Here is a 12,691-nt window from a genome sequence, read left to right as displayed (position 1 = left end):
TTCCCCGTGATACATGCAGACTCGGGTCAGGGCTGCTAGCCTCTGTGCTCATCAGTGTCATGGGACTAATTTTTAATCATTATCCACAAAATACACAAATACCAGATTAAATATTTTATTTATTAACATTACATGATCAGGCATAAACACAATGAACAAAGTTTTTATTTAGAAAAATTACACACTGTAAGAAAAACAGATTTTCAAAGCATAACATACTAATAAAAAGTTTTATGAAAATCTCTCATATATATGTGTAACATCACATCACACGTGTCAAACATTTTAAAACACTGAGCATAGTGTTCACAAAAACAATTCTTCTTGTTGGCATGTTGCGCCTTGGGATGAGAACGTGTTGACTCTTCAGTTGTGTGTATGATCTTCCAGGCTCGTGGTGGTTTCAAGTCTAGTACTTTATTTCTTTTTGAGAATGTAACAGAGTAACAGAGGCCAGGACTCTTTGCACACCTGAGCAAAGGTACAGAATGCTCTTCAGAAGCGCTAATGCTAAAAAGACAAGCGTGATCAATCTGTAAAGGACAATTTTGTGAAAGACAAAATTTATAATCATTACAATGCAGGTTATACAGATTCCCTCAAATTTACTCTTTTTACAGCCTGAAGTTGTGAAATATGCAGATCTAGTGAAATTGCAGAGAGCACAAATGTAATTCAGATTGAAAAATAATAAATCAGGAAATACTCAAAGTATTTTTTTTTCCTGAAAGTAGGAAGTTATGTATCTGCATGCTAAATGTTGGAAAAATGTTTGTGTTTCAGTGCATGGAGTGAAACTGTGCAACAGCTGAAGCAGTTTAAAAAAGTCTTCACGTGACATAAAGATGCTGAATTTCAGTAAATGTCTCGTTTATTTAGTTTCTGTGCATATTCAGAATTTTTCATTAACATCTGTTTTGTGAATGACTTGTAGGAACAAGCTAATGTACGAACTATATTCTATGCAATTTGGAGTATGTTTGTTATTATTATTTAAGTTTATAACAACAAGAAGCTGCATAAATAATTAGAGATGACTTAAGGAGAAGAGGTGGTGTTAGAGAAGCATGCACTTATTCCCACTCTTGTTTGGATTTGTAAACTCAATCAGGAAAGGTGCGATATGTTAGTTTGCTTCATTTTGTACAGTTTTTTCTTTTGTAGTGTATAGTTTTATTTGATTTTTTTCTTGTTTTTCATACAAGTATATTGATAAGATAAGGTGAACCTTAATTGGTCCAACACGTGGGAAATTTGTTTGGTTATTTTTTACATGATCAACATAAACTGAATAAAACAAAACGTGTGTCACTGAGGTGATGGAGGAGGCGTACAGAGCGCTCGTGGATGACGGTGAAAGGTCCACGTCTGTCATGGACGTGGTGCCAGAGAACAACTGACAACAAGCTGAGCTATGAGACCAACAGAGGCTGCACACAAGAAGGCATGAGCAGGATCTATTTCTGAGATCCATGATGGAGAGCTTCTGTGGAGCACAGAGCACTGCTGTGGTCTGGGAGAGCAACTCTGAAGCTGGGGACACCTCAGACTAGGATCTTTGCAGTGCAAGTGTCTTCAGAGGGCTGTTGTTGCAGTTTAGTGCAATACTTCATTCAGCAGCTCTTGTTAGGGTTGGTCTGCCTACAGCCTGCACCCTCTTCTATAGCAGGAATCCTTTACCGCATCCAAAAACCTCCTGTGGCCCTCTTCTTTTCCTCTCACTTACAGATTACCCTCTGTTATAACAATACACTATATTTACAGCTGTTATTGTCAGTGTTCAAATGGCACACGGCTGTTTTTTGTGTTTAAATCAAGTTACTCTGGAAATGTAAAGTGAGACATTTTACCCAGCAGTGTCATTTATGAAAGGTCTCAAAAGCATGAAGTCTAAAAGAGGTAGGCAGCATCAGTGGGTGTGTTTGGTTTCAAAGTGGTTATGCTCTTCATGTGCTCATTCTTTGGTTAAACCACTGGGGGCAGCGTTGTTATAAAGAGACAGCTGTGGAGGCTTTTTCCTGAGTCAGACTTGCACTGTCAATAAAATCAGTGCTGAGTAGGAACAATCACAATGCAGTGTATTCATTATTTATCACTTCCCTGAACATCGGAATAACTGTTTTCCAGATAAAATGCTGTTTAGTTCATCTCTGTTTCGTGCTCTACATCCATGACGGGTCTCTTCTCTGGTGGAAGGTTCCTGTTTTCCGCTTTCTCCACATACCTCTGCAGGGTGCTGTAATACTGCTCGCTCCTGGAAAACGTGTAGTATGCAGAGATCTCCTCCCAGGCTTTGTGGTTGGGAAACGGGAATGGATCGGGTGCCTTGTTCTCAAAGAAACTCTCCAGGTTTCTCTCAGCCAGTTTGGTGGCATACTCTATAGCAAGGGCATCAAACCGCTCCTTTTCTTTGTCTATGTAGCTTTTCCAAAATTTAAGCTGCAGGTAGCTGACTTGGGAGCGACAGTTTTTGTAGCAGGTACCCAGAAGGCCTACAAAAGCGCCAATAATGATAATGCACCAGCCCAGAATCTGCAGAAACAAATGATGCTGTCAGTTTCAGACTGTCTTTAGGGACGGCAGAGAATTCAGAAGGTGGAAAGGAGAGTTGGGGGATAACTGACACCTTCAGACTGTGTAACACCTGAATACATCACACTGAGATACCTGGAAGCACAAACCTCAATTACTAGAGTAATTCAGTCTCTTAGATTTCTAAGAAGGCCCCAGTTTTTTGTTTGTTTTTGGCAGTGATGCAGTATTTAAATAGTTATGTTCTTCATACTTCCTTTGAACGTAAAGAGAACAGCCTGAAGCGTTTGGCAGTCAGAGCACGCAAACATGAAAAAGCTGGAAGTAAAATGTATTAGTTTGATTTCATTATTTAGACATGCAACATGAAGAACCACAGCAACAGCAATTCAGGACTGCACTTCCATAAAGGACCAATATTCAATTACTAAAAGTTGTCTGGCAGCTAGACACTATTTTAAGTGAAGCAAAATTAAATAAATTAACAAATCGGTCAGTAAGTCTTTAGTTAGAGCAGGCGTAGGCAACTCCAGGCCTCGGGGGCCGGTGTCCTGCAGGTTTTAGATGTGTCAGCTGCTTTAAATGGCTAAATGACCTCCTCGACATGTCCTGAAGTTCTTCAGAGGCCTGCTAATGAACCCATCGTGTGATTCAGGTGTGCTGACCCAGGGTTAGGTCTAAAACCTACACCGGCCCTCGAGGCCTGGAGTGGCCCAGCCCTGAGTTAGAGGATAGTTTTTCATTGTTAACATAATGGTCTAACACAAATGATCAGTCTTTGTGCCTTTTCAGTGATGGCCTGCTGTTTAAACTAGAAACCCCACTACACTCACAACAACCATAACAGACAAACAGCAAAATACTGATCAATCGAACCCCATACTTCAAATTTGTGTGAAAGTCTGTAATGTTGGATCCCAGTCGCCCGACATCACTATGAAATCTTACCTGAGACTGAGCCCTGAACATCAGCAGCAGCTCCATGCGCTCCTCGCTAGACAGTTTAGAGCGGTCGCAGGGCACCCGGGCCAGCTCCTCACGACACTTCAATGTCTTGTTTTTGCAGAAGAGATCGACCACCAGACTATCATCAAGACCACTAACAGCACACTCATAAAAGGTTCCATTGAGCAGAGCCACACAGAGCCACATTATAGGAGCCACACAGGCCCCGGTGAAAATACTCAGGAACACCCTAAGACAGCCGAAACAGTTTCCACGGGGGCAAAGCTTCGTGGGATTGAGGCAGCACCCAGTGTAGAGCCTCCAAAAGCGGGTACTGGAGAAAATACCAAAGATCAGCAGCACTGCAGCTGGTCCCAGCAGAAATGTCATGCCATAAGCAAAGTTCTGGTCGTGGTTGCAGGGACACTGAAAGGAGACCATGGAGAAAATTCGTTCCCCGCCTATAGTCAGCAGAGCCATGAAACTGTAGCCAATTGTGGTTTTCTGATTCACGAGGAAACGCAAGATACTCTGGAAGTTATCCATGATGTCGGCTAATAAATCCGAGTGGAACAGCAGAGAGCTAAAAGTGAAAGAGCCAAGTGTCAGTGTGGAGTCACTTCCTTTGTGCTGTTTTCCACAGCCAGACCAAACTCATCTGCCAAGCCTGGATGTGCCCCTCCCTTTGGCATTCTGTCTTCTCTGCAGGCCCCTCCTTCAGTGAGGCTGCACTTCCTCCCAACCACTTCCCCTTTTATTACCATATCTATTCCATCTCCAGAGAAGAGTCGATACTAAAAAGAAAGGTGAAAAAGTTCAACTCTGCTTTCTTCTCTTATACCATCCCTCTTTACTCCCCCCCTCCCCCCACCCCAGCACCAGCATAGGTGAGTCAGTCATGGAGAAAAATCCTGTTAGTTCAGTTACTCTGGTTGTCTTTTAACTATTATGCAATCCAGACTGTAACCTGAAACTATCTGAGGAGCAAAAACATGACAGAACATGCAAAGTGGGAAGACACACAGTACACAACAGCAACACAAGAGCAGATTATTAGAGCGCACACCAGCGGCGTCTGTAGCAGAGAGACAGTCAGCGCTTAGCGTGCTGGGGAAGTGCAAACATCTATGTGGTGTGTCTGTTCCTGTCCCACAGGACTGAAGCTTGCAGTGCATTAATGCTGCACTCTGACAAATCTGTTCATGTGTAAAACACATCAACAGTTCCTACAGCTCACATTTGTGTTTCGAAAATGAGTGTTAACTAAGTGTCAGATGAAAAACCTGCCCTGGACTGATGTTCGTATGTCTACATCTTTGTCAGTGATGTGAATTAAACATGAAACCCATCAAGTAAACCAAGGTGTGATCTGTCTGTGCAGACAGGAAATGTGGTGTCAGAGTGGTGTGACCCTTGCTAGCCTGTAGGCATTCTGCATACAAACATTAGCCCAGTGCAGGTTTCTCATTAGGTTTCATTTACATCACTGATCTGTTTTAGTCAAGCTATGAAGTGCCCTCTCATTCGGTTCTATTTTACTCTGTGAAGCTTGTTTATAAAGGTATAATTCATGAAAATGCAAATTAATTCATAACTCTGGATTTTTTTGCTCATTGTTCCGTCTTTCACTGTTCAAATAAACCTACCACTCAAGTTATAGACTGGTCCTTTCTTTACTAGTTATTTATAATAATTATTTCCCTGACTGTAGGTTTTAAAATATTTAGGTTTTCATTCATTTTTGGGGGCTACTGAAATAATAGAAAATGTTCAGATCCACCTACTTTGAGATTGCAGGCAGCACCCAGTGTGAGCAAAAGCATACATTACATACATTATATTACTCACCCATCCAAATCATTGAATTCAGGTGTTCTAATCCCTTTTATACACAGATGTATAAAATCAAGCACACAGGCATGTGGGCCACAAAGGTAGGCCACGTATCATCACACAGTGGGGTTCAGTGGATGGTGACACCCATAGTGTGCAGAGTCAGTCCCTACAGACCTCCAAACCTCATGTGGCTTGATGATTGCTTGATGGAAGAAGTTTCCATGGCCGAGCTGCATCACATCACCGATAATGCGATGCGCAGGACGCAGCGGTGTAAAGCACTTGACTGTAGAGCAGTGGAAGTTTTGTAGAGTGACAAATCAGACTAATCCAATCGTGTCTGGGAGCTGCTGGGAGTACTTGTCTGACTTCATTGTGCCACCAGTGTAAAGTTTGGTGCAGGGTGAAGTATGATGTGGGGTCTTTTTCAGGATTTGGGTGCAGGCCCTTAGTTGCAATGAAAGGAACTCCTAACGGTTCAACATACCAAGAAACTTTGGACAATATCACACAAAGTTCCCACAAAATTGGGAAAGTCTGGGAATATCCCCCTCCTGTTGCCTGTTAAAGACATGAATGAGTGAGCCTGGTGTGGAAGACGTTGACTGGTGTGCACAGTGTTCTGGCCTCAACACTTTGAAATACCTTTGGGATGAGACAGAATAGAGACTGCGAGCCACACAGTCTCATCCAACATCAGTATTTGACCTCACAAATGCAGTTCAGGAAGACGGTGAAAAATTCCCATAGACACACTCCTACACCTTGTGGGAAGCCTTCCCAGAAGAGTTGAAGCTGTTATAGCTGCAGAGAGTAGGACGACATCATATTAAAGCCATGGATTCATATGCAAAGAAAGAAGACGAGCAAATATATCTGGTAATATAGGAAACTCCAGAAAAACCATCATTCAGCTTCTTATTTATAAGTTTCCTAAAACATTAAACTTTTTAAAGCAATCTTTTGTGTATTTGGATAGAAAGAATGTTTAAAGCCACATGCGACCTAATCGACCTCCAACTCTGAGTACTTCCACATACTTTCAGCTGCAGGAACTATTCAAACTTTAAAATGTTCCCAATTGAACTATTGAACTTGTATTAATCTGTATTCTTATCTTTTCCGATTCAGTTTCATGCTTATTTTCAACTTTATTCAGAGAAGGTTGCACAGGATGTTTGTGAGTATAGTGGGGGTGTCAGAACATCCATCTAAAAGATTTCTCTTTCAGTTGCTGCTGAATTCATCTTCTTTCAAACAATGTGTCAATAAATGTAAACTGATCTGTGTGAATCCGAGTAGAGGGAGTATCTTCTAATTGGTACATGGTATCCGGTCGTTCAGTCTGACGTCACTAGCCGTGTCTGGTCCTAAACTCCGCTGCAGGTCCATATATCAAACGATCACTATGGCATTACTGAGAGTTGAAAAACTGTCTAAAGTCTTTCATCTTTAATAAAATGATCAGCGTTCTGCTCTACCAGGTGTAACAATTGAGTTTAACATCCAGGCATCCATGAAAACGGAATTTATGACATTTAACGGAGTTAGAAGTTAGCAGGGAGTTAGCTCGCTAGCTTCTATCTAAATACAATATAGCATGTCCTGACTGCGGGGTTTTGAAACAAATTCAAACGTACAGCTCTGCTATCACTTCCAACATAAATGAAGACAGAAAACTAAACAGCAGTGACGTTTGTAGGGCTACTGAAGTTTGGCTAGCTGGTATATAATGATGTGCTACGTGACCGCTAGCGACACAGCTATGTTAGCAGAATATAAACAAGCTAACTTTTTTTCCACTCGATAAAAGTTAACGTGAGTGTTCTCGGTGGTCAGGAACAAATGTAATCGCATGGCAGGATGCTGTAAAAGGACCAAACTTCAGCCAGGAGAACAACTGAGATAATCCATCCACAACACGAGGTTAGTCATTCATATACTGCTGCATGGGCTGGGCTGTAGCTACATCCTAAGGTTTTAAAAACTGAGCTTAAATAAATGATTAGCGGTAATAAAGGGAGGTCAACAGTGATCACTGACTGTTTTAGGAGCTTTTTGAGATCAAATAGAAGAAAATACATAACATTAAACATGTTAACAACAGAAAAGCCATATTAAACGCAGACTACTTTAGACCCGGAAGTAGGATTCGTCACGTCATCACTTAACGACCGGATAGACAGCCCCTTCATCCTGACACTCTCAGTGCCTAATAAATAACTGAGCTCCATATATACTGGATCAGAGGTCAGTCTACAAAGGTGGATTATGAAACCCACGGGTCACGATCCTTCTGATGACTAGCAGCCGCTAATCAATGCTGTGTGACTTCATAAACACGTTGAGCCTGAGTGCTCAGTCACTCAGTAGCAAACTAACAAACACTTGGTCCTTCAGTGCCTGTAAAAACATGAACTTCTGCAAATTAAGCCACTACCCTTTGTGCTTTGACAGCAACAGGAAATAAATCACAGTTTCAGTTAGCTGGTTCACGTGCATTTGCAGGACTTGGGATGGTACTGAGACAGTTTACGGTGAGACAAACAGTGACAACACAAGGACGTGTGAGTTGTGTGTCCAGGACTCCAATATTTACAAAATACAAAGTTCAATGAGTTTTCTTCACAGAGGAAAATTCTCAGTGACTCAGCTGATGTCCATCAACCATCCTCGGTTCTCTGACTGTTTCACATGTGGGATTTACAACAAAGTTCAAGCTTTAAAATCATTTTGTTACATTTCCTTCTCTTCTGTGTTGTACTTAACATCTTTTATTGTTAATTCCATCACATATGAACATTCAGTCACAAATGAATTCTTCATGTTTCACTCAGTTAATACTGTTTTACTTCAGTTACATTTTCACTCACTTTTTGTCTTCAAAACTTCTTTTTTCAGTCATAATATACTCAGCTTAATTTCTTTTATTAAATCATATATTAAAATACTGTCTCTGAATATTTGTTTATTGTTCTGACCAAGCACTACAGTCCTCAGATTCTCACTGGTACAACGAACCCCACCACAGAAGCACATACAACACAAACCCATCACAGGAAAAGGTCAGATATTAATTACTCAAACTGCATTTCTCATCCATCATATTAATTAGACTTACTTTGATTATATCTTTGATTAAGAATAAAGCTGATTTACTATTAGTAAAAGCACATATAGAGAAACTGTGTTCAAACACGTTGTGTCACTGTAACCTTAAGAGGCTGGATGTTAAGACCTTTTACTCTCGCCGTTGTAATCAGAGGTAAACTTTTAATCCCACATTTCTCAACAAAATAATCAGTGCAAAGGAAACCTTTGCCTGTTCTCGTTCATACGACTTCTATAAAACAACGGTGCCAGAACACACTGTGGCCATGAAAGATGAATGTTTCATGGCCACAGTGCAGTTGTAGTTTTAATATGACGGAGATCTGATGTCACGTTGTTAAGGAGAGACAAGCGTAACACATTGATTCAACTCCTGCATCAGATCTACATCATAACGTCACATTTCACTGCATGTTGTACTTGAATACCCACATGGAAAAGATCTATAAATCTTCTAAAGTTTGTATGTGTCGTGTGTGAATCTTGTATGAAAAGCATACAAGAGTGAAAACTTGAAAAATTATATAAATGAAACTTGTATGTTTTGGATACTAAAACAATAAATGAAAGTGGCCACTTTCATGAGTAGATCACATAAGCCTTCTATGATTCACTATTTGAAGTAGGCCACATCTGATGCAAGTCTTTTATAAGTTTTTTCTATTTCTTTACCATATGGGTAACTATGCACCAGAACCCCATTTAGCTCTGCGTTGCAACCTTCTACATAACCTGATGTACACTTCCTGAGAAATTTAACTACACATCTGCTCGATGCATACCACAACAACTCGAACGGCATGGAAGATTGCAGCCTAGGGAAAAAACACGTTTCTGGTTACTACCTAAGTTAGGACATAAATTTCTTGTAGCCGTCCTTTTATGTTTACAGTGATACAAAGTGTTAGAGTAGAGTTCATCTGCTTTTTCTCTTCTTTAAACTTCTGCAGGACGGTCAAAGCAAAGAGGTTATTAACAGAATATAGGAGGTACTGTGGGAACGCAGTGGGGTAAATGCAGACACACAAACTTCACACAGGATGAAAGACTCGGGAGGATCAGACAGATTCTCCTGAGTCTGCAAACAGAACATGGAATTAAAAACTAAAGACTGACATGACAAAGGAAATACAAAATAATAAAAAGTTGCTGCACACTATCCTTCACTGTCCCACTTTATGCAACTACATTATTAAGCATACAAATGATTATTTCATGCATATTTCATTTATTCTTCAAAATTACGAAGTTAAGAGCATTTCTAGAGCTTCTCTACTTCACACCTTTTACAGTTTAATGTGGGTAGTCTGTGACTCACAGTGGCATTCTCCCATCATCTACAAAACTAAGAACAGCTGGGTTATCTTCTACAGACTCGTTTGACTTGACTGAACTCATCCTCATCGTCCCGTTGTCAGTCTCCTGGCAGTTCTCCACATATCGGTGCAAAGTGCTGTAGTAGGTATCTTTGGAGGTGAACTTGTAGAGAGAGGAGATCTTCTCCCAGTCTCGGTTGGATGGTGTGATGACATTTTCAGGTGGTGTCTTTTCAAAGAAGGTCTTTAGGTTTCTCTCAGCAAACGCTTTGGCGTGCTTAGCCGTATAGGAATCAAGTAGATTGCTCTCCTCATGCACATACGCCTTCCAGAACTGCAGCTGCAGGTAGCTAATAGGGGAGGAGCACCGAGCCACACAGGTGAGCACCAGGTTTGTCAACATGATGAGAGTGATGAGCATCCAACCGAGAATCTACGGACAGTATTTATAGTAAATAGTAAACAGGTAATAGAGGTAATAAAAGCAGTTTAACCGTTTAGTCACACACCAGGAAATGAAAGTCAAAAAAAATAACAAGGGAACAACGTTTCTGAAGTTCTTTAGGTCAACGGCTACAAATGAAAACAGAACACTGGTACATTTTGTCATTAAATATCAGTATCACATTTCTATGTGTATTGTGTTTATACTGTTACACTTTTAATTCACTGATAAGCACAAAAACACACTCATGAACTCAACATGATCCACTAAACTCATCATGCAAACCATGTGATCCAGTAAAATGATGATCAGACTAATTATCCCATGAATGTATCAACTTAACCATGATCTTCCAGACTAATCGTGTAATAAAAGTCTCAACCTGCTGAAATGGTGAATTGACTGGTTCTACTGTAGCACATTTCTCCTCTAGCTGAACACAACATATACAACCTACGTACCTACTGTTGTACTGTCTTACTTTAATGGAAGCATCAGAGAGCCGCTTGGTTTAGTATCTTGCCCGAGAATATTTGGCACGCAGATTGGAGCAGCCAGGGATCGGAACAAAAACAATCTGTTAAGTGGAAGAAGTGGCTACAGCCATCCCATGATCATCCAAACTTTGTTATACAGACAAATTACCATCCAGACTTATCCATGAAAACATCATCAAACTGTTATCCTCCATCTATCCATTTGGGTGGAAGGTTGGGGGTCACGGATGATTTTCACCCACCCCAGGTGCACTTTTGTGCAGCCCTACATCACCTAGCTGCATGTTGCTGGAAGCACATGATGACAGCAGAGTTCACCCAGAATGGGAGAACAGCTGATTTAAGTGGCTAAATGACCTCCTCAACATGTCCTGAAGTTCTCCAGAGGCCTGGTAATAAACTCATCATGTGATTCAGGTGTGTTGACCCAGGGTGAGATCTAAAACCTGCAGGACACCGGCCCTCGAGGTCTGGAGTTGGACACCCCTGACTATTAAACCCAAGTAAGCAAGTGTCACAGTCATGCAGACTTAGTGTTAGTGTGGAAGACCCAAATGTAGACATGCCAGGGTGCGTCCAACAAAAAATGAGCTGTTTATGATGCTGAGAAAACGAGAAGTGAAATCTAAACAAACACACACGTGTGTATTTATATCCTTGTGGGGACGCCTAATTGACACAATGCTTTCCCTAGTCGCTTACCCTAACCCTAACACACACACTCACACACACACACACACACACACACACACACACACACACACACAAAACACACACACACACAAAACACCAACCAAACCACAAATCGAATTTCAAAATAATGACTAGAAAAAACCCAAAACCTACAAAACACTGGGTCAAATGACGTTTGATGGTAAAGCAGATCATAGCAGATTGTATAAACAGGAGCGTAAAGCTCTGAGAGAACATAAACTAACTCCTGAACACAACTGGGAACCACTGCAGAATTAAGTAACACAAATAATAACATTAAAAATATGATAAACAATGCCAATGAAAATCAAAGCATTTACACCGTAGGCATCTCTAGCTGTTCTATTGAGCAAATAACTTTCAGTTTGCTGATAGTTTGTAGATAAAAAACCCAAACAGATCTAAAGAACTCTTTCACATGAGTGTGAAAGCAGCAGAGCATTTTACGTACCTGAGACTCAGCTCGGAGATTAAGCAGAACATCTTCTCTCGCAGCCTGAGGTACACTAATGCTTTTCCCACACGGGAACCGGTGCAGCTCCTTCTCACACTGGATCTCAGAGTTCCTATCTCTGCACACGTGTTTGTTGTAAATGCTCACATTTGTACCTGTCATGGCGCACTCGTAGTAGTTTCCATTGAGTAAAGCTACAGCTATCCAAGTAGAAGGCGCAACAAGCGCAAAGGTGCCGATCTGACAGAGGACCACACCAGCGGCAACCAGCTTCTTGCAGCACAAAAGCTTGTCCGTACGCCGGCACAGACCCGTCAGCAGCTTCCACGTTTTCTTACTGAGGATGTAACCCAGCAGCAGCAGAGCCAGAGCTGGCACCAGCAGGAACACTATCCCATAGACAAAGTTCAGCTCGTTGCAGGGACACTTAAATACCACTGCAGAGAATATCTGCTCTCCTCCCGCTGTCAACAGAGCTATCAGGCCAAAACCAAGGTTGGTCTGTTTGCCTGCAATGTTCAGAACAGTCTTAAACTTGTCCATCTTCAACTGCTGCGTAAATAAGCGACCGCTGAGAAACAACGTCTGTTTCACTTCCAGCTTCAACGTTAGCTGCACCGCTGAGTCCTCTACCACTTCCTCTTTGAAAAATAGCACACGAGATGACAGTGACTGCTCTTCCTGCATTATAGGGCCCCTTGTTTACACCTGCATAAAGATAAGATAAGATAAGATAAGATGACCTTTATTAGTTTCACAGGTGGGAAATTTGTTTTGTTACAGCAAAAGTGCAAAGTTATGTAGCAGAAATTAGAAAACACTGGAGCAGATTTCACCAAAT

The 12,691-nt window shown here is 41.2% G+C and overlaps 2 protein-coding genes across 2 annotated transcripts; both read right to left on the bottom strand.

The window, feature by feature from the left end:
- LOC146658397 (calcium homeostasis modulator protein 5-like) lies at positions 1 to 4,324 on the bottom strand. Its single transcript, XM_085422002.1, has 2 exons — positions 3,481 to 4,324; positions 1 to 2,532 (listed from the first exon to the last, which is right to left on the bottom strand). Exons 1-2 carry the CDS (start codon positions 4,021 to 4,023, stop codon positions 2,140 to 2,142), a joined length of 936 nt encoding a protein of 311 aa, XP_085278128.1. The 5' UTR covers positions 4,024 to 4,324; the 3' UTR covers positions 1 to 2,139.
- A 3,797-nt stretch (positions 4,325 to 8,121) lies between these two features.
- Positions 8,122 to 12,411, bottom strand: calhm6 (calcium homeostasis modulator family member 6). Its single transcript, XM_085424227.1, has 2 exons — positions 11,848 to 12,411; positions 8,122 to 10,173 (listed from the first exon to the last, which is right to left on the bottom strand). The coding sequence occupies exons 1-2, from the start codon at positions 12,391 to 12,393 to the stop codon at positions 9,739 to 9,741; spliced, it is 981 nt and encodes a 326-aa protein (XP_085280353.1). The 5' UTR covers positions 12,394 to 12,411; the 3' UTR covers positions 8,122 to 9,738.
- Between the last annotated feature and the right edge of the window lie 280 nt (positions 12,412 to 12,691).

This window comes from Rhamphochromis longiceps, linkage group LG11 (assembly GCF_057381845.1).
Source record: "Rhamphochromis longiceps isolate RC_006_pf linkage group LG11, R_longiceps_female_GT1.1, whole genome shotgun sequence".
Taxonomy (NCBI): Eukaryota; Metazoa; Chordata; class Actinopteri; order Cichliformes; family Cichlidae; genus Rhamphochromis; species Rhamphochromis longiceps.
This window is presented reverse-complemented; position numbering and strand designations above follow the sequence as displayed.

Excerpts from the sequence above, each read along its gene's own strand:
- LOC146658397 (XM_085422002.1), bottom strand. The coding sequence starts at position 4,023 with ATGGATAACTTCCAGAGTATCTTGCGTTTCCTCGTGAATCAGAAAACC. Across the intron at positions 2,533-3,480 it reads TGTTCAGGGCTCAGTCTCAG|ATTCTGGGCTGGTGCATTAT; the intron begins GTAAGATTTCAT and ends TTGTTTCTGCAG.
- calhm6 (XM_085424227.1), bottom strand. The coding sequence starts at position 12,393 with ATGGACAAGTTTAAGACTGTTCTGAACATTGCAGGCAAACAGACCAAC. Across the intron at positions 10,174-11,847 it reads ATCTCCGAGCTGAGTCTCAG|ATTCTCGGTTGGATGCTCAT; the intron begins GTACGTAAAATG and ends TACTGTCCGTAG.